Source organism: Pimephales promelas, chromosome 24 (genome assembly GCF_988280905.1).
Source record: "Pimephales promelas chromosome 24, fPimPro1.hap1.1, whole genome shotgun sequence".
Classification (NCBI taxonomy): domain Eukaryota; kingdom Metazoa; phylum Chordata; class Actinopteri; order Cypriniformes; family Leuciscidae; genus Pimephales; species Pimephales promelas.
Window position 1 is genome coordinate 28859050 of NC_142792.1, and position 27567 is coordinate 28886616.

At 40.1% G+C, this 27567-nt stretch overlaps 1 protein-coding gene across 4 annotated transcripts; it reads right to left on the minus strand.

Moving 5' to 3' along the window:
• Positions 1–480: 480 nt before the first annotated feature.
• On the minus strand, positions 481–27450 carry LOC120480867 (NACHT, LRR and PYD domains-containing protein 3). Of its 4 annotated transcripts, XM_039674308.2 has the most exons (9): positions 26973–27449; positions 26419–26711; positions 22396–24220; positions 21852–22025; positions 12569–12739; positions 12290–12463; positions 5583–5756; positions 5293–5339; positions 481–1354 (listed from the first exon to the last, which is right to left on the minus strand). In XM_039674308.2, exons 2-9 carry the CDS (start codon positions 26690–26692, stop codon positions 831–833), a joined length of 3363 nt encoding a protein of 1120 aa, XP_039530242.2. In that variant the 5' UTR covers positions 26693–26711; positions 26973–27449; the 3' UTR covers positions 481–830. The 4 variants fall into 4 exon arrangements, with proteins under 4 accessions (XP_039530242.2, XP_088982965.1, XP_088982966.1 ...); XM_089126839.1 differs by having other exon boundaries at positions 12290–12739; positions 26973–27450; XM_089126840.1 differs by lacking the exon at positions 12569–12739 and having other exon boundaries at positions 482–1354.
• Positions 27451–27567: the final 117 nt, after the last annotated feature.

Below are 27567 nucleotides of genomic sequence, written 5' to 3' on the forward strand. Positions count from 1 at the left end.
GATAAAAACAAATGAGTGAAACAGCACACAAAAAACTCACAGAAGAAAAATGTATTTGTTTTTATTTTTAGTAGAACAAATGATTTAGTTTAACGTAACACAACTAAAGGTGTTGTTTTGCTGAGTATTATCACAATTGAAAATTTAATTTATTGTTCAATAAAAAGTAGCATAGTTAATATTAATTATTAAATAACTTACTTTTCAGAGACAAACCATATTAACTGTTTTTGTTCTATTTCACTGACTAAAATAGTTACAAAGGAAACAGCAGCGTGGTGCCACTGAATGATTCAGCGTTCTGAACTAATCTTTTGTATGAATGACTCACTAATTAAGACGGCCACTTGCCGCCACCTATTGGCTATTTAGTATAATGTTTAAGTATTGCATTTTTTTTTATTTGTATATTCCAATATTTATTTAAAACATCAATCTCATAACATTATTTATTGCAGTTGTATTTGCTGGTATGGTATGGTATGGTATGGTATGGGTAAAACAGCCCTTGTTACGATAGGTGGTGGTATGAATCAAGGAAATTCAGGAATTTCAGGACAGGAAACAGGAATTTATTTAACATAACTCGGGAACCACAAAACACGCTATTACAATAAACAAGAACGGACCAGGACTGAGTGATAACACAGGGTATAAATGCACAGAGAACAGATTAGGGAAACAAAGCGACTGAACCAAATTTCTCATATTTCCTCTCTCTTCTCTTTGTATCATTGTCTGTTTTTCTGGGTTTCTCTTTATTTCACTAACAGATATGTAGTGCATTTATCATGGAGCACAAAATATTATGGGTATAATCTCTCTACAGTCTACTCTACTGTCAGCTTCACTGATGATCCATTATAATAAACCCTAAACCCAGGATAGAGCGGTTGAGTGAATGTGGTCTGGACTGTGTGTATGAGGCTCGTTGTGTCAGAGATGCCATAGAAGGACAGAGTTCCTGCACTGGGATCCACACACACTCCTATTTTACTGCTGATGGGCTTTACAGTGAGTTTAGTCTCTACGTTATTGTGTCTGAATGAGTAACTGGAGGAACAGCAGGACAAACTCCAGGACTGATCATTATATCCAAACACACACTCTGGACCCTCTCCCTTCCTGCTGATGCTCTTATATGACACTGATATAAACACATACCCACTCCACTCAATCTCCCAGTAACAGCGTCCACACACACTCTCTCTACACAACACCTGATACACATCATCAAATCTGTCTGGATGATCAGGATACGGCTGGAGTGTGTCAGTGTAAGTAATCATGTTGTTGTTCTCAGACAGATGGAGTTTATTCACTGTGTTCAGATCCAGAGTGAATGGAAGAAGATCTGATGGAGAGAAAACATATCAGAATCAGGAATTATGAATATCTTTTAATGAAGCTGTACGAAGAAATAAAGCACACCAAGGCTGTTTTCACACTGGGCTTGTTTGTTGCGGTCCGAGGCCAGGTGCGTTTGTTCCCGGCACTCCTGCAGCTACCCTGCAGGCTCACTTTCGCTTGTTTCCAAGCTAAATCATCACCATTATCATCCCTTACATGTGTTTTATTTAACTAAATACGTCATCCACTAAAACGCATGCGCAGGTTACTTTACTTCCTGAACAAGTGCGCACATGAGTCCGTGTTGCTTTCACATTCACGCGAACTGTAGCACAGTTAAAGAGTAACCACCTCCTTCAGGTATTCTCGGGGTCGGTACCACAGTGCGCACCATGACAGCGTTCACATTAGTGATTTTTCATGCAAACCGTGCCCTGTTCCTAATTAAACTGCCAGTGTGAAAGCACCCTGAGTCAGAACAGTCTGAAGGTCTTCTGCAAGTGTCCATTTTGTTCACATAATCAGCAACTTTTGTTAGAACACTAAAGTCAACTAGGCAACTGTGCAATAGGGGTGTTACGGTTCTTTGTTAAAAAATCAAATCGTACAGTTCACAAGTTTATACTTAAAAATAAGTCAGATAGAACAAATGCGTATTTGGCATGCTGTCCGAGGAGAGGGCTCCGGGCTCGGTATGCAAATCGAATTCTATTTTAGGGTTGCCACACCCTATTTTTTTCGGGGATACTCACAATAAAAACAAAGTGCTGGTGCTTTTCGCCAAACAAATAAAGAAAAACATAATGCGAGTTCTGCAATCTCTATGTCAGTGAAGTCTATTCTGAAACGCGGAAAGTGTAACTCAGTGAATACTCCGTCGTGCAGGAATACAGGCACACAGGCATGAAGCTTGAATTCTCATCTTTAAAATGAATTCAAACGCAAATAATCTGAAGCAAGCCACGCAAACATGTCAATGCCCACTACAGCTGGATAAAACACATCAAGTTTACTGAGAGTAATTTTCTTTACATCGTCTTGCTACACTATGAGGAATAATACTATCGTAATAATCCTGGAAAAGTTACCTCAGAAGTGCTGGTAGTTTCATTTCCAGGAGCAACGGATCAAGCTGATGTAAATAGTAGTAAGTTATTTATTCTTAAGTGGTTTGTTGTTTTGCGATATGGAATAGTGTCTATCATATACTGCAAAATAAACTGCAAAAATATGTTTTTAAAATATGAATCGTGTGTCTGTGTGAGAATAAATTAACGGCACAGACGCTTGCTGTTATCACTACAGCTGTACACCACGTCTGACCAAACTATTGTTATAGCCTACTGAGATGAGTAAAGATAGACTGAAATCTGTTGATGAACGTCCGTTAATGTTATACGCTAGTTAGGGATGTCAACGATTAATCGATTAATTGTTGATAATACATTAATCGATCAAACTTATTGATCATCGATTAACCAGGTTCATGCGCGTGCCTGCTGCTCAACCGTGAAACATGTAAGCGAGTGTGGCGGAGTTATGTTTGGGACTTCATGACTACGTTTGCGTGTGTATTCGCAACCTTTTGTTTTATGCAAATGTAAGTTGTAATAGTTTATTATGTGTACGCCTTTCTATATCTGATTTATGTCATATTGGATGCATTTTGTAAAGAATTGAAGCGTGATCTTTAGTGCGCGCAGCTCAAACGGCAATGCACGACTAATACTGACTATTGGGACTGTTATATTACATAACATTATAAAGAGAACAATATTGTAATAAAACATGGTGAATTATTTGGGTTTAGTTGCCCTGTCACGTTGTTCCAGAAAGAGCGTGTGCACAACATTTAGTCATTCTGAATGGCACGTAACTTGGTTCAAGTTCACTTGTGCCTTCACATCAATTTGGGAAGATATTATTTGTAATATTATCTTCATTTTGTATATATCTGACTAATCTCATATAGGTTGTGTTTCTTTGATTTAAATAATGAAAGTGCTCAGCGGTTATTCATTCAGCGCGCGCCGCTCAAGCAGCAATGCACTACTAATAACAATGATTAGTTTGTGACTGTCATCTTAGATAACATCAGAACACTATCTTATTAAATCGTTGTGAATTCATTGGGTTTGGTTGCTGTTTTCAGTGCGTATCCAAAACACATTCTGACAAGCACGCATCTGAGGTGGCGTTGGTGACACGTTGTATGAGTCGTTATATTTGATTTTTAAATAATTAATTTAATTTAATTATCTATAATATTGAAACATTTTACAATCCTACTAGCCCTTTATTTAGATTAAAAACCATTCTCTTTAATTTGGTGAGGAACATAGTGTTTTGAGCAGTATTTGCAGAGACTCTGTCCAGCTGTTGGTCATACGCCACCCAGACGCATAATTGATCGTTAATTTAAATAATGACCGATCATGGGGATTTGTGAAAATTGACATCCCTTCAGTTTTAAATTTGTCATTTCCAGCTCAAGTAATCTTACTGTTATCTTTCTCAGACCAAGGGGGATTATAAGTGCTGCTGCTACTGTTTCAATTTTTGAGAAAATTAAAAAAAAAAAAAAAAAAATTTTTTTGTCTGACAGGAAGAACAAAAGACTCGAACTTGAGACTCGAGAGATGAACTAATCATTTCTCTTTCCGGTACTGACAGCATAGACTCTATGGGACTGACAGGAAGAACGAAAGACTCTGATCCGCCCTGAACCCGAACTTGAGACTCGAGAGATGAACTAATCATTATGAAGTTGCAAAGGAAAGAACGACTCGGATCAGGAGGTCACTCAGGTCAGGTGAACTAACAGGGTCAGACTGCAATAGCCTGAACTTGAGACCCAACTAATCAACTAATACAACATTTCAGTTGCTTAAAATTTGGCTTTGGCTGCATTACCCTATAGTTTATTTTTATTCTTTTTACAAATGTAATCAAGATTTTCGTAAGTACTAGATGTGTTGGGATATTTAACATGCCATTTTAATTATATTACGCTGAAATGATCGAAATGACTCGAAAAAACATTTGTTAATTTTGCTGAACGAGACTCAAAGATCCGAGTCAGTAAAATGATCCGAACTTCCCACTACGAGTGTCATGTCATGATTATGAAGGTGTCGTGTCAGTCTTATGCACACCACTACAAGTAAAGTGCTACCGAGTTAGCTGTAATATAACGACAGCTGATAGTTTGAGGGTGGCCCAGAAAAACAGGGTTAGCATAAAAACATGAGAGAGGTATTTAAAACCTTTTAAACAAGACTGAATAATTTTTCCCAATCAATTTTTCATGATTTTTTGTAATGAAATATTAATTTTAGCAAACGGCCAGAGCAGCCGACCCCAGGGTTGAACTGGTTAGACACACCGCTGAGGTCCCTGGATCGACATCGTTCATATTTAATCTAAAGGTAAAGGCAATTGCAGAGGATTATAGAAATGTTTTAGAAGTATCTAGAGGTTACAGAGGGATAAAAATATAACAGATTTTTTATATAATCTCTTAACTATAATATTCCTTACATTTGCAGAGCTTGGTAGACAGGTAACTATTATCTTTAAAGATCTTTTAATAGATTATAATTAATGTTATTTATTTATCATTTATAAATATTAATCACATATGCATAATAAATGATTTTATCTGTCATACACAATGTATGGCATTTAAAAAGTGTATATATACATACGTAAGTGTATGAATACACTTATATGGGTGTCCCTTATTTTGCTTCGCCTGAAGGTGGCAAACATTAGTGAACTTTTATGTAATGGGTTGATTTAGGGGTTGGGTTAGTTTTGGCAATAGCATATACAGTTTGTACAGTATAAAAAGCATTACGTCTATCGAGAGTCCCCACAAAGATAGTGAACCAGACGTGTATGCATGTGTGTGTGTGTGTGTGTGTGTGTGTGTAGACATACATTTTCGTGGTCCTGCTGTAATCCTGATCTCTCCTTCATGATCCACACTAGAAAAAACACCCACAGTGACATAATCAACATAGTGTTATGATTTTTATACTCTATAAACTCTATATCCTCTCCCCCACATTCAATTGTATAACTACAGCTAAACCTAAATAAATGATCAATTAGTACTTTTGTAAAAGTATGAAATAAATAAATAAATACAAACTAGTTTGTAATAAGTGAAGATTGTAATGATGTTTTTATGAATGTGATTTCACCAGAACTCTTCCTGCTCTACATACTTGAGTTTTTCCAGTCTGTAGTTTGGATCCTTGAGTTTATCAGAGAGCAGCTTGACTCCTGAATCTCCTGGGTGGTTGTAGCTCAGATCCAGCTCTCTCAGGTGTGTGGGATTTGAACTCAGAGCTGAAGACACATGACCACAGCCTTCCTCTGTCACCATACAGCCAGACAATCTACAGACAAACACAACAATAGTCCACATGACTTGAACATTTATACCTATTTCAGGCATTCATTCGGTATAATTTATTCATAACTGTAAAAAAAAAAAATTAACAGAAGACTGCGGGGCGCTAATGACAATAAAACACTAGTAGTGACTAGTGATGTCCGGTTTGTGAATGAATCGTTTTTTTGAACCTATTCTTTATAGAGAATTGATTGAGCCACTTCACCAAATTGGACTGAATCATTCTAAACAGTTCGCCAATTTACTAAAGTTAATCACTTTCAGATATGGCTTAGGGTCACTCCGACTCAAAATAAACCAATTTATTATTTAAAAGTTTGGAAAAACAATAAATGGTTAGCAAAACTGTCAAACTAAACATTTATTTGTTTTATTAATATTGCAATATATTTTTAGGAACATCTTATTCAATTATAAAATACACAAACAAATGTTTGCCAAGGTTCTAAGTGGGCAAAGTAAATGTTTAGTCAAAACAGTAGAAACTTATTGAACACACAGGAAACATGCCTTGACTTTTTAGTTTTGAATATATTCAGGTTGCAGCAGTTCTCAGCTCACCGCAACGTTTCTTTCAGGCAACTGATGCTGTGCTGATTAGTGATGGAACAGATCACAAAATTAAAAATAACTTTTTTTGAGCCACGGTATTCAGATATTTCGGATCAGCAAAAAATAAATTATATATATATATATATATATATACTGTATATATATATATATATATATATGTATGGTGGGGGTGTACTCTTTAAGCTCACTTGACAAACGTCCGATTTCTTTCTCAACAGTTCACTTATGACATAAACGACAGAATACTTGCCGAGACGGGTATTTAGATGGGTATTTTTGACAGTTTTTGTTCAAGGACAAGGAAATGCCTTTCTCCTTCTCTCTTCTGCGCTGTGCACAGATAACAGGCACGTTCCGATTTTCGCCTCTTATTCCGCTTTAGGATTTGAGGGTGAACCAAAATCAAATGAATCTTCCAGATGATTCGTTCTTGCATAATTTCACACAAAACTCAACATTTCAGACCCCAAATCACCAATCCAGAGCAATAAAATTCAGGCTAACAAACGATAAACCCCTGCTAAGTACTTTATGGCCATGCAAGCTTCAAAGAGATGAGGCTTAGATCACATAAAAATCATGTAATAGTAAAATGTTCACAATTACATGATTGTAATCATGTAATCTGTGTAAAATGTTTCATATTCTTATAATAGGAATCATGTCTAATTTGTACCCTCTGTGCTCTCTGCTAAAGCTGTAGAGTAAAGAGATCATAGATAACGCATGATTTACAATGAGTGGTTACAAAAATGCCACCTCTCAAATAAAGACAGTGCCTCATTGGTCATTACTCTTCCAGCAGGATGGAAAAACATTTACATTCATTCATTTAGCTGATGCTTTTATCCTAAGCGACTTACAATTGCTAGACCTGCTCTCACCTAACACCTGCTCTCACCACAACTTTGACTATGGCATCAGTAAGTAATGAGTATTTACTGATACTGATATTTACATTTTTAGCTGCCCTTCCTTACTTTCCCATGGTCCTAGCCTCTCTTCCCACTGCTACAACTACAAGTCCCTCTGGGACACCTGCCATGACTCCAGCAGCACCACAGAAAGAGCTGGTAGGTCTTTTGTGACATGTAAACAGTGTGAAGGATGTGCTATTTTTCTGCCTGTGATATTGTTATTTTTTTTCTTTATATATTCATATATTTAACAGGCTGAGGATGAGGGCAGTATCCCAGGGATAGACAGAGTGGACAGCCTGGCAGAGTACTTACTGGGATTGAGGAATGAAACTGGGCAAACACTTAACTCCCAGCAGGCCAGTACCATCATCCCCCTGCCCAGTGGCCAGACTGTTGTCATCTGGTAGGGTGCATTTTTGTAAAACTTTGTGACATCGATAAATGTCCAAAAAACAGGGTACATATGCACTGACTAGATGGACTCTTATTCTCAGAGACTACAGCAAGATCAGACAGCAAGTCCTGGGTAATGGTGCAGTCATGCAGAGCTCTAATCTGCAGTTGTTGGGTTTTAATCAAACGACTCTAATTCGACTGAAGAGGCAGGAATGTAATATTCTACTGCAAGGGGTCAACTTGCCTGCCTCCATTCCTGTTGCTCCCGTACCTCTCCCACCAGTACAGGTGAGGTACACCCCATTGCTGCACCATCACAGCCTGGCCCTCAACATCAGTACCACTTGCCTCAAAGTACAGCAGGACAAGCAGTGGTCAAGAGGAAGTCTGCAGCTCTGGCCCAACGCACAGATTCTCTCCAGTCTGTCTGCCCAAGGTTGCCAGCACAGAGCCAGTTGTTCCCTCAGCATACATCTTCACTTACCCCTGCCCCTTTGCCTACTGTCTTCGGCCCCAGCCCTGCCAGTAACCGTCTTGTGTATGTATTTTCGACCTCACAAGCCTATGCATCCAAACTGCAAAATGCTGGTATTTCACTTCACCAGTGGATGGAGGAGATGCGGAGGAAGAGGGCAGATAAGAAATAAACTGTTCAATATTCATCCCATATAGGTCTGGTCTGGCATTTCAAAAATAATTAACATAAAAGAAAAAAACACTGTATATTACTGTTTTGGGGGTGAGCCTGATTTTGTCTTATATATATATATTTTTACCAGTTGACCAGAATCTTCTACCTTTATTACTTTTTTATTTGGTTTATTTATATATTTTATATTTAATTGTTCAATTCTTTTTTATGTGTGCCATGCTTATTGTTTGTGAGAGAGAAAGAGATAATTAAGATGAATATTTTGTAATAAATGTTTAATATATTTAAACAGCAATACTTTATTTATTGCTAACATTCACTCAGAGAAGACAATTACATTGTTGCAATTCTTTCAATTCTAATTTATTTCATGTTTAAATTAGATTGTATAAATGAATTGGGTATTTTTTCAAAAGCAAATATGTAAAATACATACATACAAATAACATATATGAATATAGTAATAACATTTTATCATTAATCATTCTGCGAGCCTGAGTCAAAACACTGATTTTGCAAAAACGCAGCTTAACTATTATTATTATAGGCCTATATATCTGATATAGTACATTTCAAGGAACTCCATATTCATATGGGTAATAAATAAATATAAACATGTATCCATACAATAAGAAATACATTTTTATAAAATAAGTGTTAAGGCATAAAAGCACATGAAATTTATACATATATGTTCATTCATTAAGAAAAGATTAGAAAAGATATTGGGTGATTTCAACCTTGTCAGAGGTGGGATTCGAACTGACATCTTTCACGTCAGTGATTTACACGTCAGTGAGTTGTCCAGTGTGTCGTACAGCTTTGGCACACAGATTTTGAGAGTTGGTCAGCTAAATAAAACAGGTGGTGTGTCAAAAAGACATGCCATGGGTAGTTGTGAGTGTAGATGCTTTCACATTCACGCAAATCGTTGCACAGTTTGAGTTCAACCAAATTCAGACCACCTCCTCCAAGTAGTCTCCGGTTGAGTACCCTAGGCTTTCACATTACCAGTTTATCATGCACACCATACACCGTTCCGAACTAAACTGCCAGTGTGAATACTGTGCTGCGTTTCACTCTGCAACATGGATCATGCTAGAATGTATATTTATACATTGTTTATATCACCAACTTCAAAATTCATACAAAACCATATCTCATTGTCTCATATTTATAGCTAGAACTTAGGGATGCCCCGAATATTCGGCCACCGAAAATTTTCGGAAAGACTTATCACCGAAACAATACGGCCGAAATGTTGTGATGACGCAAACAGAAACCTCGCGGTGCTTGTCTGAAGCAACATGTCTGCGGTGCGGACGTATTTCAGATTATCTGAACCCGCGAGGAGACAGAAGCCTTGTTTATCCACCTATATCTGCTCTAAACAATGTGCGCCGCCATGACAACGACTCCGGATGCGAGCGGGTCAAGTATAGGTATAAACGCCTTTACCGTTTGGAGCGGTGCGAGCGCTGTCTGACTGTGGAGACTCGCGCTGCGGAGGCAGGCGAAAGTATAAACAAGGCAGCGCTAGTCTCCACAGACAGCACGCGGACTGCTCGAGGCGTTTATAGTTGACCCGCTCGCCGTTGTACTATTCCTTGAAACGACAGGGGACGACTCAAGTAACGGTCCTCTAACCAGGAATCGGTGAGAAGAAGAAAGATAAACACATGACAATGTTTATTTATTTAGTATTCCACCACCAATACAAAAATAATCATGTTAAACCCAGTAAACCGAGATTATTACTTGTGACATTACAAAAAAAATATGTATATGGGAACATGTATGTATAGAACTAAATTAATGCTCTCTTAAATATTTTCTACATTCACTAAACATGTTTAGTGTTTCACTAAACAGGATTTTTATGGTTTTGTATGCTAAGTTTTTAAAAATGTAAGCAACTAATTTAGACTTGCAAACTGGGTGCTGGTGTGATGAGAAGGTTCATGCTCGACTTTGTTTTTATGAGAGAACATTTAATTTTAAAACCTTTCTGCAGGCCATATTATTATTTAATGTACACATGAGTGGGGTCAAAAACATTTTAGTTTGAATTTTATTTTATACTGTGCATTGTGCTAAATAAATATTTGTAATTTGTAATTGATTTATTCTTTGAAAATTTTATATTAATTTATGCAATTGCAATGCCTTGATTTTAGGAAAGTTTGTACACATAGCCATAAATGCAATGATACTGATAATTGGCATAATTTCTTTCGGTGTTTCGGTTTTCGGCCTTGGTTTCCTCTTTTTCGGTTTCGGCCAAGAATTTTCATTTCGGTGCATCTCTACTAGAACTGATTAAGAAAAAATGCTAGCCAACTGTTAAGTATGTGCAAATAAAAAAGAAAGCATAAAAAGAAACAAGGCAGATACAGATATAAAAACATTACACCTAATACAATCCAAATAGAAAATATATAAAATCTATCAGCCAGAAAGAATAGATACGTTTTTAAGAGACGATTTAAAACTGGCTAATGAAGGAGCAGACCTCAAAGCGAAGGGCATACTATTCCATAGTTTAGGTGCTAGTGCAGAGAAGGCCCGATCATCCTTAGTGTTACAACAAAAACAGTTAAAAGCGACTGATTACGAGACCTAAGAGTTCTTTGGGGGAGTGTATGGAATCAGAAGGTCACGCTTGTATTTTGGTGCAACACCAGATAGACGCGAAAACAGAAATTTTAAAATCGATTCTTAACTTAACAGGAAGTTGATGTAAAATCGCTGAAATAGGAGAAATGTGATCTCTCTTTTTGTACCGGTAAGAAGTCTCGCTGCAGCAATTTGTACAATTTGCACATGAGAGATTGTAGTTTGAGGCAGGCCATAGTTTACAGTAATCTAAACAGGTTTACAGTCACTAAATCTTTTGGAGACAAAATGGGTTTAATATCGCAATCAATCTAAAATGAAAGAAACTGCCCTTTCCTACTGAACTGATTTGTTTTTCAAAATGTAGTGCCGAATACAACATAACTCAAGATTCCTTACATGGGGATAGAACCTAAATTAAAAGGAGTTGAGGAAGTAGATGGGCCTAAAATCTACATTTTGCTCTTGCTCTCATTTAATTGCAGAGGGATAAGAACTGTCAGTTTTTGCCGGTAAATAAAACTGTATCGTCAGCATAGCAGTGGTAGGATATCCTATGTTTCTCAAAAATGGCACCCAGTGGCAGCATATAACGGAGCGGGCCTAAAATGGACCCTTGGGGCACACCACATAATAGGGGAACTGATGATGAAGAGGCCTTCCCCATGTCTACTGAGAAGGTTCTGTCTTTAAGATAAGAGGTCAACCACTGCAAGGTGACATCCTGAATACCCACCACTCTTAACCGATATAACAAAATACTATGGTCAGTTGTATAAAAAGCAGCACATAAATCCAACAAGACACGCACGTATGTGAACTGGTATCGAGGGTTTGCAAAAGGACAGTTTCCGTACTGTGCATAGATCTAAAACCAGACTTAAAAGTATCAGAAATATTGGATGTACTAAGGTATTCAACTGATAATGCATGATTCTTTTTAAGAGCTTAGAAATAAAAGGTGCACACCCAACAGGAAGGAAAGCGAGACGAGATAGATGACAGCAAGCGCATGGCAAGCTGTATAATTACTCGTCTAGGCGTCCTGGGCACAGCAGCAGACAAGGATGAGACACAACGACACAGGAAAGTTCCAGCACACAATACGATACACACAAATTATCTCCTAACAAAAAGGGAGAGACACAGCAGAGAATATAACAGAAACAGAATAAGCAACAGGTGAGGGAAATCAGCTTGTGACCTGTGCACACCTGCACTGAATAATCAGTACTGATTGTCCAGGTCACGAGCTGCTGGAAAATAACACGATGTACACAGACAAAATGTGAAAATTGAAAACGAAATCATTCATTGTGTGTTAGTATTTCATTATTTATTTATTTTATTAACATTTACCTCAGTATCTCCAGCCGACAGTTTGGACTCTTCAGTCCATCAGAAAGCAGCTTCACTCCTGAATCCCGCAGGTCATTGTTACTCAGGTCCAGCTCTCTCAGAAAGATATTTGAGGATTGTAGAGCTGAAGACAAACTCTCACAACACTGAGCAGTGAGATTACAAGTGAAAAATCTGAAGAAGAAAAACACAATGTAATTGCATACAGAATAAATCTTAGCAGTGTGATATTTAATAATGAACTCATTGCTAAAAAAAATAAAGTATTTAAACTCAAACCTCAGTGTCTGTAGCTGACAGTTTGGGCTCTTCAGTCCATCAGAAAGCAGCTTCACTCCAGAATCCTGCAGGTTATTGTTACTCAGGTCCAGCTCTCTCAGGACGTTTGAGGATTGAAGAACTGAAGATAAACTCTCACAGGACTGAGCAGTGAGATTACATGTGGGAACTCTGAAGAAAAAAATCACAATGTAATTGTATACAGAATAAATCTTAGTAGTGTGATATTGAATAATTAACTTGTTTGGACTGAACACGAGAAAGATTCTTCGTTTAATCTATATATATATATATATGAAGAGTGTGGTTCCAAAACACTATAAATCCATTTTGATGAATTTGAGTAAAACTGTGTTTTCTTTAGCAAGAAAATGGGAAGATGAAAACCACTATTTTCTGTTTCAAATTATCACATAGCATTTTTAGGTTATAATATCAATAAAGATTTAAATCCAGGTTTTGTTTTTTTCAAAGATTTATTATAAAAACAGATTATTTTTTCCCAAAATGCAATAAATCCATTAATTTATTTTCATTTTCAAAATGCAATTAATCAAAATAAAATTTTATACACATTGAATTTCTGGTGCATACTATAAATTCATTGCTTTAATATAACAATATTCAGTAACACTTTAAGGGTACATGTCATGCACAATCATGCATGAATTATGCATTCGTTCATACATTAATATCATCAGGAACTAACAACGTGTTTTTAACAGTTCAACGTTTTTCATTCATGACTTCATGGATGAACAACACCTTAATTAAAACATTAACTAAGATTTATTAAGCATGATCTAACGTTACTTCTACATATTGCTGTTGTCAACCTTGGGATGTCGCCGCTGAGCTTTTTTGATGGCGATCAGCTGTAAAATGGCTTGGTCCTGCTCGGTTTTCGTTGACTTTGAATAAAACAACCGAAAGTTTTTCAAAAGATACCCAGGGGTCAGTGTGTCAGTGTGACAGAAGTTTGATGCTGTCGTGTGAGAACAAGCAACAGCCGGCATTTCCTCCTCCCGAGTGCCTCATCTTCTTAATCTCCTCACGTAAATGATTTGATTTCGATGTCACATTTACCCATGCAGGATGCCTTACCCTCCGCAGGTTCACCAATGCTGTCAAAATTATTCATTTTTTTTGTTTGTTTATCGAAAAGTACAAAATAGATGAGTGAGTAAACCTAGGAAGCCGGAGTTAAAGCGCTGCCGTTACTGTTTACATTGCGTGGAATGGTGCATTTTGATTGGTTGAGCGGATATGTCACATTTTGCAGAAAAGGGTGACTGCCGTTTGTAGCGGTTTGGAAAGAAAGGGAGAAAACATTACATAATAACACGGCGGATATTTACATTGTTAAATAAACAATCTTTTATAAACAATGATTTAAACAATGTTAAAATCAAACATTGTTTTTTATACTCAAAAGTAGGGCTGCGTCAAAATATTGATACGGCGATATCTCACGATATTTACTCCCGGACCACAGTTTGGGAATAGCCTGATTAAACTGTCCCGTTATTGTGTCGAAATAACAGATAATTATGTTGAAATAATGACTCAATATCTAGAAATAGAAAGTTTTCTTTTCCCCCACACCATTTGTTTCATAGCTGCATAGAACACAGCCTGAATATAGGCTAATGTTAATTGATTCCAGAAATAATATTTGGCGGTGCCTTGGTCTTTACCAGCCCACCCTAGCGCCGCCCATGATTACCAATATTAAACACACATAAATATATATATAAATGAGATATATAATAGTGTTGTAAACCCCCAAAAACATGAAAACAGTGTGTGTGTTATGATCATATCCCAAATTAAAAAAGGTACAATAGAGTGCCAAAGTGATGAACTCGGAAGCTAGCGGCGCATGGGTTCCCTCCATCGAAAAGCTATGCATTTTCTCCATAGACTTTTGGAAAATCGCAAAAAATAAGTTCTGTGTTTAACAAAGAGTTGTGACCCTAACACGTTTTGTCTATCAAGATAATCTTTACAAGTTAATCCAAATACATTTTGAAGCCTATATAAAGTTTTTAAAAAACACAAGCAGACACAATAAAGTTTAAATAACCACAAGCAGGTTATAACTGTGTGTTCTGTCATAGATAAAAATGTGAAAATATTTAAAGGCTATGTTCACCACAGACCTTATTTCAGGCGATTTAGCAAAAACCCATTCGAAAATCCCATAGAACTTTAGAGCAAGGGAACCGGAAGTGCTAAAATGCTAACTTACTTCCGCGTTTTGGCCTACAGAGTGACGTCGTAACTTCGGCACTCTATAGTGACATGATAGAATTCAGCCTAACTATTAGGTTAACAGCCAGACGTTGATCCACACGTTCATCCACAAGTACGTTATCCAGACGTTGATCCACACGTACGTTATTCAAACGCAAAGTAAAAACAATCCTTTCTCAGCTACGTCACCGCCACGCCGCTGCGCACTTTGAGCGCAGCTCCAACACGTGACCGTGACGTGTGCTATCAAATATGGATTCGCGAGCCACCTGATATTAAAGGAAGGTTCAGTACCAAGTTTATTTGGATCAGCTTCCTCCTCCGAATCACAACCTGTAAGTATTATTAAAATTATCAATTGTTGCTTTTATGTTTTATGTATTATGCTCAATAAATATTTTGTGTGTTGTGTACGCACAGCACAGCTTCTAGCTCTTCGACGCATGCGCGAGAACTGAACTGAAGTAGTTGAAGGAGATCGCAATTCTCGCGCATGCGTCGTGGAAATCTCTTGAAGTCTCGTTTCAGGCCAACAAGGAAGAAAAGGAATAGTCGAATAAAGTCGTTATTTTTGTTTGTTTTTTCACACAAAAAGTATTCTCGTCGCTTGATAAACTTATAGTTGAGCCACTGTAGTCACATGGAATATTTAAACATTTTCTTCATTGACTTTCTGGGCCGTCAAGTGTCATTCCCTTAGGAGCCAATGTGGTAGTTATACAGCTCTCAAATTTAATCAAAAATATCTTCATTTGTGTTCCGAAAATGAACGAAGGTCTTACGGGGTTGGTACAGCATGGGGGTGAGTAATTAATGACTTAATTTTCATTTTTGGGTGAACTAACCCTTTAAATATAAAATGCGTGTCTGTGTATGAAATTAATGAATGGCACAGATGTGCACGCGATGTTGTTTACTATAGACTAGGGATGCGTGGTATACCGGTATTGCAAAAATACCGGTATATAATAAATTTAAAACGGTACAATATCATCATTTTGTTAAATTCGGTATTTGATGAGCTGCTTTTCCGAAGTTCTCCACTAGGCGGCAGTGCGCTACCGAAACTGACGCAAGTCACGCGAAACTGGCAAACGAAGGAACACGGTGGAAATAAAGCTCATTCGGGTTTTTTACACGCCCGAAATTATTAAATAGAGAGAGCAGTATTAGTGAAATAAGGCATTACTTTGCCTACTAAAGTAATAAGAATAGTGTAGACACAGACCTCAATGAACCACTCTACAAACTTTGCTTTCAATAATGTGTTGCCATGGAAGGCAACACATCAAATCTGCCGAAGCGCTCGTCAGTTGCTCATCCTGACTTGTTCAAGAGATCGACTGGTGAGTTCTCATCATTCAACTGACCCCTCTCGATGTGGAGGAGCAGCGGCTCTACTCTGAGCTCCTCCCGAGTGACCGAGCTTCTCACCCTATCTCTAAGGGATCGCCCAGCCACCCTGCGGAGAAAGCTCATTTCAGCCGCCTGTATCCGGGATTTTGTTCTTTCGGTCATGACCCAAAGCTCATGACCATAGGTGAGAGTAGGAACGTAGATTGACTGGTAAATCGAGAGCTTTGCCTTACGGCTCAGCTCCTTCTTCACCACAACAGATCGGTACATCGACCGCATTACTGCTGAAGCTGCACCGATCCGTCTGTCAATCTCCCGTTCCATCCTTCCCTCACTCGTGAACAAAACCCCAAGATACTTAAACTCCTCCACTTGAGGAAGGATCTCTCCACCAACCTGAAGTGGGCAAGCCACCCTTTTCCGGCTGAGGACCATGGCCTCGGATTTGGAGGTGCTTATTTTCATCCCAGCCGCTTCACACTCGGCTGCAAACCGTCCCAGTGCATGTTGAAGGTCCTGGTATGAAGGGGCCAACACGACAACATCATCCGCGAAGAGCAGAGACGAAATCGTGTGGTCCCCAAACCTGACACCCTCCGGCCCCTGGCTGCGCCTAGAAATTCTGTCCATAAAAATTATGAACAGAACCGGCGACAAAGGGCAGCCCTGCCGGAGTCCAACATGCACCGGGAAGAAGTCTGACTTACTACCGGCAATGCGAACCAAGCTCCTGCTTCGGTCATACAGGGACCGGACAGCCCTTAGCGAAGGACCCCGGACCCCATATTCCCGGAGCACCCTCCACAGGCCGCCTCGGGGGACACAGTCGAATGCCTTCTCCAAATCCACAAAACACATGTGGACTGGTTGGGCAAACTCCCATGAACCCTCCAGCACCCTGTAGAGAGTATAGAGCTGGTCCAGTGTTCCACGGCCAGGACGAAAACCGCACTGTTCCTCCTGAATCCGAGGTTCCACTATCGGCCGTATTCTCCTCTCCAGTACCCTGGCATAGACTTTCCCAGGGAGGCTGAGAAGTGTGATCCCCCTATAGTTGGAACACACCCTCCGGTCCCCCTTCTTAAAAAGAGGAACCACCACCCCGGTCTGCCATCCCAGAGGCACTGTCCCCGACCGCCACGCGATGCTGCAGAGGCGTGTCAACCAAGACAGCCCCACAGCATCCAGAGACTTAAGGTATTCGGGGCGGATCTCATCCACCCCCGGTGCCTTGCCACCGAGGAGTTTCTTGACTACCTCGGTGACCTCAGCTAGGGTGATGGACGAGTCCACCTCCGAACCCTCAGCCTCTGCTTCCTCCATGGAAGACGTGACGGCGGGATTGAGGAGGTCCTCGAAGTATTCCTTCCACCGTCCGACGACATCCCCAGTCGAGGTCAACAGCCGCCCACCCCTACTGTAAACAGCATTGGTAGGGGACTGTTTCCCCTTCCTGAGGCGCCGGACAGTTTGCCAGAATTTCTTCGAGGCCAGCCGATAGTCCTTCTCCATGGCCTCACCGAACTCCTCCCAGGCCCGAGTTTTTGCCTCCCCAACTGCTTGGGCCGCAGTCCGCTTGGCCTGCCGGTACCTGTCAGCTGCCTCCGGAGTCCCACGAGCCAACCAGGCCCGATAGGACTCCTTCTTCAGCTTGACGGCATCCTTTACTTCCGGTGTCCACCACCGGGTTCGAGGATTGCCGCCTCGACAGGCACCGGAGACCTTACGGCCACAGCTCCGAGCAGCCGCTTCGACAATGGAGGTGGAGAACATGGTCCACTCAGACTCAATATCTCCAGCCTCCTTCGGGATCTGGTCGTAGCTCTGCCGGAGGTGAGAGTTGAAGATCTTTCTGACAGGAGATTCGGCCAAACGTTCCCAGCAAACCCTCACAGTACGCTTGGGTCTGCCGAGTCCGTCCAGCCTCCGTTGTTCTACTGGGGGACTTCAACGCTCACGTGGGTAAAGACAGTGACACCTGGAGGGGCGTGATTGGGAGGAACGGCCCCCCCGACCTGAACCCGAGTGGTGTTCAGTTATTGGACTTCTGTGCTAGTTACAGTTTGTCCATAACGAACACCATGTTCAAGCATAAGGGTGTCCACCAGTGCACGTGGCACCAGGACACCCTAGGCCGTAGGTCGATGATCGACTTTGTGGTCGTTTCATCTGACCTGCGGCCGTATGTCTTGGACACTCGGGTGAAGAGAGGGGCGGAGCTGTCAACTGATCACCACCTGGTGGTGAGTTGGATCCGATGGCCGAGTCCGTCCAGCCTCCGTTGTTCTACTGGGGGACTTCAACGCTCACGTGGGTAACGACAGTGACACCTGGAGGGGCGTGATTGGGAGGAACGGCCCCCCCGACCTGAACCCGAGTGGTGTTCAGTTATTGGACTTCTGTGCTAGTTACAGTTTGTCCATAGCGAACACCATGTTCAAGCATAAGGGTGTCCACCAGTGCACGTGGCACCAGGACACCCTAGGCCGTAGGTCGATGATCGACTTTGTGGTCGTTTCATCTGACCTGCGGCCGTATGTCTTGGACACTCGGGTGAAGAGAGGGGCGGAGCTGTCAACTGATCACCACCTGGTGGTGAGTTGGATCCGATGGCCGTAGAGCCTGGCCGGACCCCGTAAACTCCAACACATGGCGGCTGAGCTGGGGGGCTATAAGCAAGCCCACACCAGCCCGCCGCCTCTCACCATGGGCAACTCCAGAGTGGTGAAGAGTCCATCCTCTCTCAAGGAGTGTGGCTCCAGAACCCAAGCCATGCGTAGAGGTGATTCCGACTATCTCTAGTCGGAACCTCTCAACCTCACGCACAATCTCGGGCTCCTTCCCCGCCAGTGAGGTGACGTTCCACGTCCCTAAGGCTAGATTCCGTGTCCAGGGATCGGGTCGCCGAGGCCCCTGCCTTCGACTGCCGCCCAATCCTCTCTGCACCGGCCCCTTACGGCTCCTCCTGCAGGTGGTGAGCCCACGGGAAGACGGTCCCACGTCGCTTCTTCGGGCTGAGCCCGGCCGGACCCCGTGGGGAGAGGCCCGGCCACCAGGCGCTCACATACGAGCCCCAACCCCGGGCCTGGCTCCAGGGTGGGGCCCCGGCTGCGCCATACCGGGCGACGTCACGGTCCTTGGGTGTATTTCCTTCATAAGGGGGTTTTTGAACCGCTCTTAGTCTGACCCGTCGCCTAGGACCTGTTTGCCTTGGGAGACCCTACCAGGGGCATATAGCCCCAGACAACATAGCTCCTAGGGTCATTCGGGTACTCAAATATATTCATTTAATTTAAATTAATAAAGCATAAAAGTGATAAATGAATGGCATTACTGAGGCTGTGGCGAAGAGAGAGAGAGAGGGTAGTAATATAAATATTAATAATATTAGCCTACAATTAAGCTACATTTGTCAACATTCATTAAGGAACCTGGCCTAACAATATAGCATTGATTAATCTAGATCAATCAGTAATAAAATGACCTAAAAATGTAATATCCTAATATATGTTTAGCATCATAAAATTACTTTTTGCAATGCATTATATGCATAATATGAGCCCAAACACAAACAGTAACCAAACCAAGATGAATAAATGCAATAAATGTTGATAATTCTCTGTTGATGCATGACAGCTAATGGTTTACGTCATTTCATTATTCTATTATGGTAATCTATTATATTAACCTATTTTAATTGTGTAATATCAGTGGTTTTCCCAAATCAAAATTTTACCTACACATAATTTTATTTTAAAATTTTGATACGGTTTTTTTTTTTTTTTTTGGGATACTTTTCTTTGCACATATGGTAGTTGAGAGTTTCAAGCAGTGTTTAATAAAATTGTTTCAATTCACTTAAATTTAGACTCTTTTTTTCCGACTGTGGTATCGATTTAGTATCGATACCGAGGTATTAGGTTCTGGTATCGTACCGAAGCCAAAATTGTGGTATCGAGCCATCCCTACTATAGACGTACATCATCTGTGCGCTCATTCACTCTCGTTCCTACATTAGTAAACGTTATTTTTACATGAATACATTCAAACTATATTGCTATAGCCTACTGAGATCTGTTCTAATCGCGATATAGAATAGTATCTGTAAAACCAAAAAGACTAAATGATTAAATGTTGGTGTCTGGGTGAGTGAATGAACGAACGCACAGAACGAACTGTTAGACTAAATAAAAGACAATATTTTGTTGACTAGTTTTGGATATATTATAAAGTTTTTACTATAAATTAGACATCAAATAAGCTTTTGTTAGACAGTGTCTGTGCATATGTTAAATATATAGTATGTTTTGTCAAAAATAAACTAATCAACTGTTATCCAGTGCAAGCTAAATCAAAATAATGAATCTTTAACTTTGAAATATTTTTGATTAAATGTATTGGTCTACTTTAAAAAATAATTGAAAAATACCATTTTCTTTTCAAGATTTTTCGAACTTAATTTTGAACCAATTCAATAGAATGACAGATATAACCTATTTGAACAAGATTTGTTTCCAGGTATGACTAACAATGTACTTTTGACTTTCTTTTATATTTTGATATGTATAAAAAATTTAGTTTTTTCAATAACCACGCATATACAGTATTCTCTCAAAAATACAAACATGTACATACATGTTGCTCACATATTATGGTAGCCCTGTTTGTGCTAAATAGAGTGTAATTCCACCTGTGCCATTAATATGTTTATTAGCAACTGAAAAAAGCACAAATGTCAGGGCATATCAGAACATCTCAAGGACCCCAAAAACACCTTAGACCCCAGAGGGTTAATACTCCTCCCCCCTGCCTGTAATTCTGTTCTTTCTTAGTTCCTAACCCAACTAATGTGATTGACATTGCTGGGTATCCAGCAATGTCAATCACATTAGTTGGAATGTTACTGTGGAGCCACGATTCTGTTAAACAGAAGTAATCCAAGTTTGAATCCAGGAGAAGTGCAGAGACCTGATTACATTTAGGGATAAGGTGGTATGTGCTTAACTGTCCGCCTAATATTCCCTTTGGTTTGCACTTTACATCCAAAAGCACAGAGGCATGATTGACATTTTGAAAGAGTAGAAAATACTTTTGTTTTGATGCAGCGTGACTGTCTGCTCCATCTGAGCGTGTTTGTAACATGTTGACTGTTACCCCAGACTCAGAGAGGTTAGCACTCAGCTAGTAGCTATCGCCGCTGCTCTGTCACCCGACCAAAAGTGAAAGCCAACGCCGCCCCCCACAACCATAGTAGCAACCAGTCCAATCCTCGGATGACGATCTGTCAGGCGGGGTAACTCACCAGTTGACAGATCTCACTAATTCAAAATAGGTGAGGTAACTCACCAATTCTTAAATTAGAATAGAGAATTGTTAAATTTCACCGTTGTCTAAAATTTTGGGTGTCATAACCTCATTTATTACAATAGAAGGGTCAAAAACAATAATTATTCTTTGTGGGGGGAAAGTGATAAATGAATAATTGAAATCAGTGAATCGAATCAAGATCTCAAAAATCGAAATCAAATCAGGACATATTAATCGATACCTAGCCCTACTAATCAGGAGTAGGCCCCTGAATCGGGACATCTGAATTAATACCCAGCCCTACTTATATATATATATATATATATATATATATATATATATTTATATATATATTAATTCAAACCTCAGTGTCTCCAGCTGACAGTTTGGACTCATCAGTCCATCAGAAAGAAGCTTCACTCCTGAATCCTGCAGGTCATTGTTACTCAGGTCCAGCTCTCTCAGAAAGATGTTTGAGAATTGTAGAGCTGAAGACAAAGTCCCACAACACTGAGCAGTGAGATTACAGCTATATAGCCTGTGAAGAGAAGAAAACAACTAATGCAATTGTATTTTTTTATTAGGTAGGGTTAGTCTGGAAGACAGATAATTTGGAAAAGCCTGACTGAAGATTTAAGCAAAGCTAAAAAAAAAGGTATTTAAGTTAAAGTTAAAACTCAGGTTCATAAATCATTGAAGGTTCCTAATTTTTTTCCTGATGCCTGACCCAACTTGCCTGTTAATGCAGATACTTTGGTAGTTAATTCTGTATCATCACACACATTGATTCATTGATTCATATTTATTCATTTTTTTCATGAGTCATAGCCAGCAAATACCGGTGTAAGATTAAGGCCCAATTAAAATGAGTAACAGTGTATATAAATGAATGTAAAGTAGACTCTTACAATGCTCTTCTGGTGTTTTTGATCACTGGCAGTAGTCTCATCACTGCTTCATCAGATCTTCTGTATTTCTGCAGTTCAAACTTCTCTTGAGCCTCTTCTGACATCAGGAGCACAAACACCAGACCAGACCACTGAGCAGAGGAGAGATTCTGTGCTGAAAGATTTCCTGAGCTCAGATTCTTCTGGATTTCCTCCTCAAAGTCATCTCTCAGTTCACTGAGACAGTAGAAGAGATTGATAGTCCTCTCTATTGATTTTTCCTTTTCTATTTTCTTTTTGATATAGTCAACAGTGTCTTTAATGCTCTCTGTTCTGAGCTCCAGTCCTGGCAGTAGTCCCATCAGGTCACTCTGATTGGACTCCAGTGAGAGACCCAGGAGGAACCGAAGGAAAAGGTCCAGGTGTCCGTTCTTGCTTCTTAAAGCCTTGTTGATTGCAGCCTTATGAAGCTGAAACTGTGGCTTTATGGAGAATTTCAGTATCATTTCTTTCCACCATGGAACAAATGGGTTTGCTTTCTTGTCTTTGTTCATCAAAAATACATAAAGAGCAGCAAGAAATTCCTGTACACTGAGATGTATGAAGCTGTAAACACTTGTTGTTAAAACAGCCTTTTCCTCCTGAAAGATCTGAGTGCATAACCCAGATTGCACTGGCCCTTCTCTGTCATCTAGTCCACACTTCTCAAGATCTTTTTTGTCAAAAATCAGGTGACTAACATTAAGTCCACATTCCACAAGATCTTTTTTGTTGAAAATCAGATTTCCTTTCTCCAACTGTCGAAAGGCCAGTTTCCCAAGCTTTAAAATAAGCTCATAAAAAAACCTGTCAATGTCGTTAAGTTCAGGACCTTTAGGGTACTTCTTTTTCATCTGCTGCATCTGAGAAATTAAGAAGCTTGTGTACATCCCTGTGAGAGTTGTGGGAGTTTTGTCATTGCTCTTTTGAGCCAGTAGAGGCCGAAGAACAGTGAGAGAGATCCAGCAGAATACAGGAATATGGCACATGATGTACAGGCTCCTGGATTTCTTGATGTGACTGACGAGTTTTCGAGCAACCTCAGGACTGCTGTTTTTGATGAAGTATTGCTCTTTCTGCTCATCGTTAAATCCTCGCACCTCTGTCACCTGATCAATGTAGTCACGGGGAATCAGACTGGCTGCTGCTGGTCTGGAAGTGATCCAGATGAGAGCAGAGGGAACCAGGTGTCTCTTAAAGAGGCTTGTTATTATCTTACTCACTGTTGTTTTTTTGTGAACATCTGTAAATCTGACACCATCTTCAAAACTCAAAGGGAAGCGACATTCATCCAGTCCATCAAAAATGAACAAGACCTTCCTGTCACCTTTAGGAAGAGAGGGCAGTTCTTTAGGATCACTAAAGAAGTGTTCGTGCAGCATTTCCATGAGGCTGCAGTCCTCTGTAATCAGGTTTAGCTCACGGAATGGAAGAGGAAAAACAAAGGTTATATCCCAATTTTCTTTTCCTTCAGCCCAGTCAAGGATGAATTTATTGACAGAGACAGTTTTTCCTACTCCTGCGATCCCCATCGTCAGTACCTTTGAGTTTTGTTTAAACATGTCATTACACTTTATTGCCGTCTCCTTGGCAGTCGGTCGGTTGTGAGACTCGATCTGTATCACCTCGTGCTCGTTCACTCTTCCTCCAGTCTCATTCTCCACCACATATAAATCAGTGTAGATATCGTTCAGGTTTTTCCGATGACCTGTCTGTGAATTACCAACCAATATCCGCTCACACTCCTGTTTTAATGTTTCCTTCAGTCTGCAGCTGGCCTCTGTGTAATCGGGTAGAGTGGCTGAACCTTTAATAAGAGGGGGAAAAGACAGCAGAAAGTCATGTTTCTTCATTCTTTCCTAATAATATCCAAATGTAATTTGTAACCTGGTCTGCAGTTCCCATTACAAAAATAACTACATCCTAATGCCCCAGTATAGTAATGGGGATACTATACTGTCAAAGAGCACCGTCCTTCAGATGAGACGTTAAACCGAGGTCCTGACTCTCTGTGGTCATTAAAAATCCCAGGATGTCTTTCGAAAGAGTATGGGAGTAAATTTGGCCCCGGCATCCTGGCCAAATTTGCCCAGTGGCCTCTGTCCATCATGGCCTCCTAATCATCCCCATATATACCAATTGGCTTCATCACTGTCTTCTCTCCACCAGTAAGCTGGTGTGTGGTGAGCGTTCTGGCGCACTATGGCAGCCGTCGCATCATCCAGGTGGAGCTGCACACTGGTGGTGGTTGAGGAGATTCCCCTCTCTATGTAAAGCGCTATATAAATGTAATGAATTATTATTATTATTCATTATTATTACATCACATGTTTGATAAAACTGCACTTCGGCTGTATTCAAATTAACTACACTTGTACTGCAATAGTGTTTACATACACATCTTACACTGATCATGCTTAAGTTGACAACGTACACTCACCTAAAGGATTATTAGGAACAACTATTCAATTTCTCATTAATGCAATTCTATCAACTATCAACATTTTTATCAAAATCTAATCAATCAATCACAAGGAAGTTGCTTCAATGCATTTGGTGGTGTGGCCCTAGTCAAGACAATCTCTTGAACTCCAAGCTGAATGTCAGAATGGGAAAGAAAAGTTATTTAAGCATTTTTGAGCGTGGCATGGTTGTTGGTCTGAGTATTTTACAATCTGCTCAATTACTGGGATTTTCACGCACAACCATTTCTATGGTTTACAAAGAATAGTGTGAAAAGGGAAAAACATCCAGTATGCGGCAGTCCTGTGGGCGACTGAAATAACCGCTCGTTACAACCGAGGTATGCAGCAAAGCATTTGTGAAGCCACAACACGCACAACCTTGAGGCGGATGGACTACAACAGCAGAAGACCCCACCGGGTACCACTCATCGAGGCTACAAATAGGAAAAAGAGGCGACAATTTGCAAGAGCTCACCAAAACTGGACAGTTGAAGACTGGAAAAAATGTTGCCTGGTCTGATGAGTCTCGATTTCTGTTGAGACATTCAGATGGTAGAGTCAGAATTTGGCGTAAACAGAATGAGAGTATCGATTCATCATGCCTTGTTACCACTGTGCAGGCTGGTGGTGGTGGTGTAATGGTGTGGGGATGTTTTCTTGGCACACTTTAGGCCGCTTAGTGCCAATTGGACATAATTTCAATGCCACAGCCTACCTGAGTATTGTTGCTGACCATGTCCATCCCTTTATAGCCACCATGTACCCATCCTCTGATGGCTACTTCCAGCAGGATAATACACCATGTCACAAAGCTCGAATCATTTCAAATTGGTTTCTTGAACATGACAATGAGTTGACTGTACTAAAATGGCCCCCACAGTCACCAGATCTCAACCCAATAGAGCATCTTTGGGATGTGGGGGAACGGGAGCTTCGTGCCCTGGATGTGCATCCCACAAATCTCCATCAACTGCAAGATGCTATCCTATCAATATGGGCCAACATTTCTAAAGAATGCTTTCAGCACCTTGTTGAATCAATGCCACGTAGAATTAAGGCAGTTCTGAAGGCCAAAGGGGGTCAAACACAGTATTAGTATGGTGTTCCTAATAATCCTTTAGGTGAGTGTATATCATAATGCATTTGGATATTAATCAGTAAGGGTTCTTGCTCTTCTTTTGGGCCACAAAATGTGTCCATTTTCTAGAGCAAGTTTGATTTAGTTTACCCCGAAATGTTAATTAATATATTAATTACTAACGTGTAGTTAAGATGGTATATTCATGCAGGAATTCGTATGACTCATGTCGTAGATAAGGTTAGTTCCTCATTAGAACACGTCTTAACTCATCATTAGTTCATAATAAAGTAATTATTAATTCAGGAATTAGTACATTATTATTCAGGTACTATTATTGTGCAGTGTTACCAATAAATGTCACTAGTGAATTTACTCCATTTATTTTTAATGAGCTCCAGCAGTGACAGATGTCTTCATATTGCCTGTCAATTACATTAGTCACAGTCAATTAAACATTACCTTGCTTGTGTTGCTTGTGATTTTTCTCCAGCTGCTCAACCAGATTATTCTGGTTCATCTTCCTCAGGATCTCCACTGTGATCTTCACAGCTTCTTCTGGTCCGAAACACTCCACCATCTTATCCACAGTATTCATCCTATCTGCATTCTCCATATCAGACTTTGTTATTCTCTCCTGATCGTTCTCTAAGTGCCACTGAAACTTCTTTAGATGGTCTTCTCTCAGGTCTTCCAGTGAATTCAGAAGCAGCTCTTTAACAGACGCCATCGCCATTCACAGATTCTCACATGATCTAAATGAATGATTTGAAATAAAGGTTGTGAGATGAACGTGTGCATCTTTGAAGAGAGAACTTCGATACAGTATGAGGCTTCAGAAAGCTGTTGATTAAATCTGCTAAATTACTGTAGTCAATTAAATATTTCTTTGAGTGTTGTTTGCTATCTAAAATGTTATACACAATCTGTCAGTGCTGTTTGATAAGTCTAGATCAATGTGAAGGGATTCATGACACTGTTAAATGCCAGTATTTTATGAAGTAGTATTTACTAACCATGAATAATGATGAAGATGTTTCTTGTTCCTCCACTGAACTTGAACTGTCTTAAGCAGAAGTTGCTTTGAAACTCCTTTCAGTTGTGTGTTTTCGTTAAGGACTGTGAGAACTTAAACCGATTAAACCAGAACTTTTTCAGAAAACTAGTAGAAATTACATTTTTCAAAAGGACTTGAGACAGAATAAGATTGAAACTATGGGGAGAATCACTGTGTGCCATTAAAACACTGCAGTTAAAAGTTTTCTTCAAAAGGATGGGCACCGATAACATATTTCTTTGATGCGTTTCCTGTCTAGAGCATCAGGGGTGAGAGATGTTTTTCTCACCATGGTAAAGATCTTTTACTAAATTAGCATAACAGGAAACAGCAGTGTGGTCTAAGTGACACACATACAGTTTGGGCACTGGGTGAGACATTTCTCTACAGAAAACTCTGCAGGCCCAGATTAAGACTACAGAGGCCACACACACACACACACACACACACACACACGCACACACACACACACACACACACACACTTCTCCAGTGGCTCTCTCTCTCTCTCCCTCCTCTTTAGGGTCTCTCAAATTCAAATGAGCTTTATTGGCG

Coding starts and splice junctions, on each gene's coding strand:
- LOC120480867 (XM_089126839.1), bottom strand. CDS start 26,692: ATGGCGATGGCGTCTGTTAAAGAGCTGCTTCTGAATTCACTGGAAGAC. Junction 22,026..22,395: donor AAAAACACCAGAAGAGCATT/GTAAGAGTCTAC, acceptor TTCTCTTCACAG/GCTATATAGCTGTAATCTCA. Junction 5,340..5,582: donor TACAGACTGGAAAAACTCAA/GTATGTAGAGCA, acceptor TGTTTTTTCTAG/TGTGGATCATGAAGGAGAGA.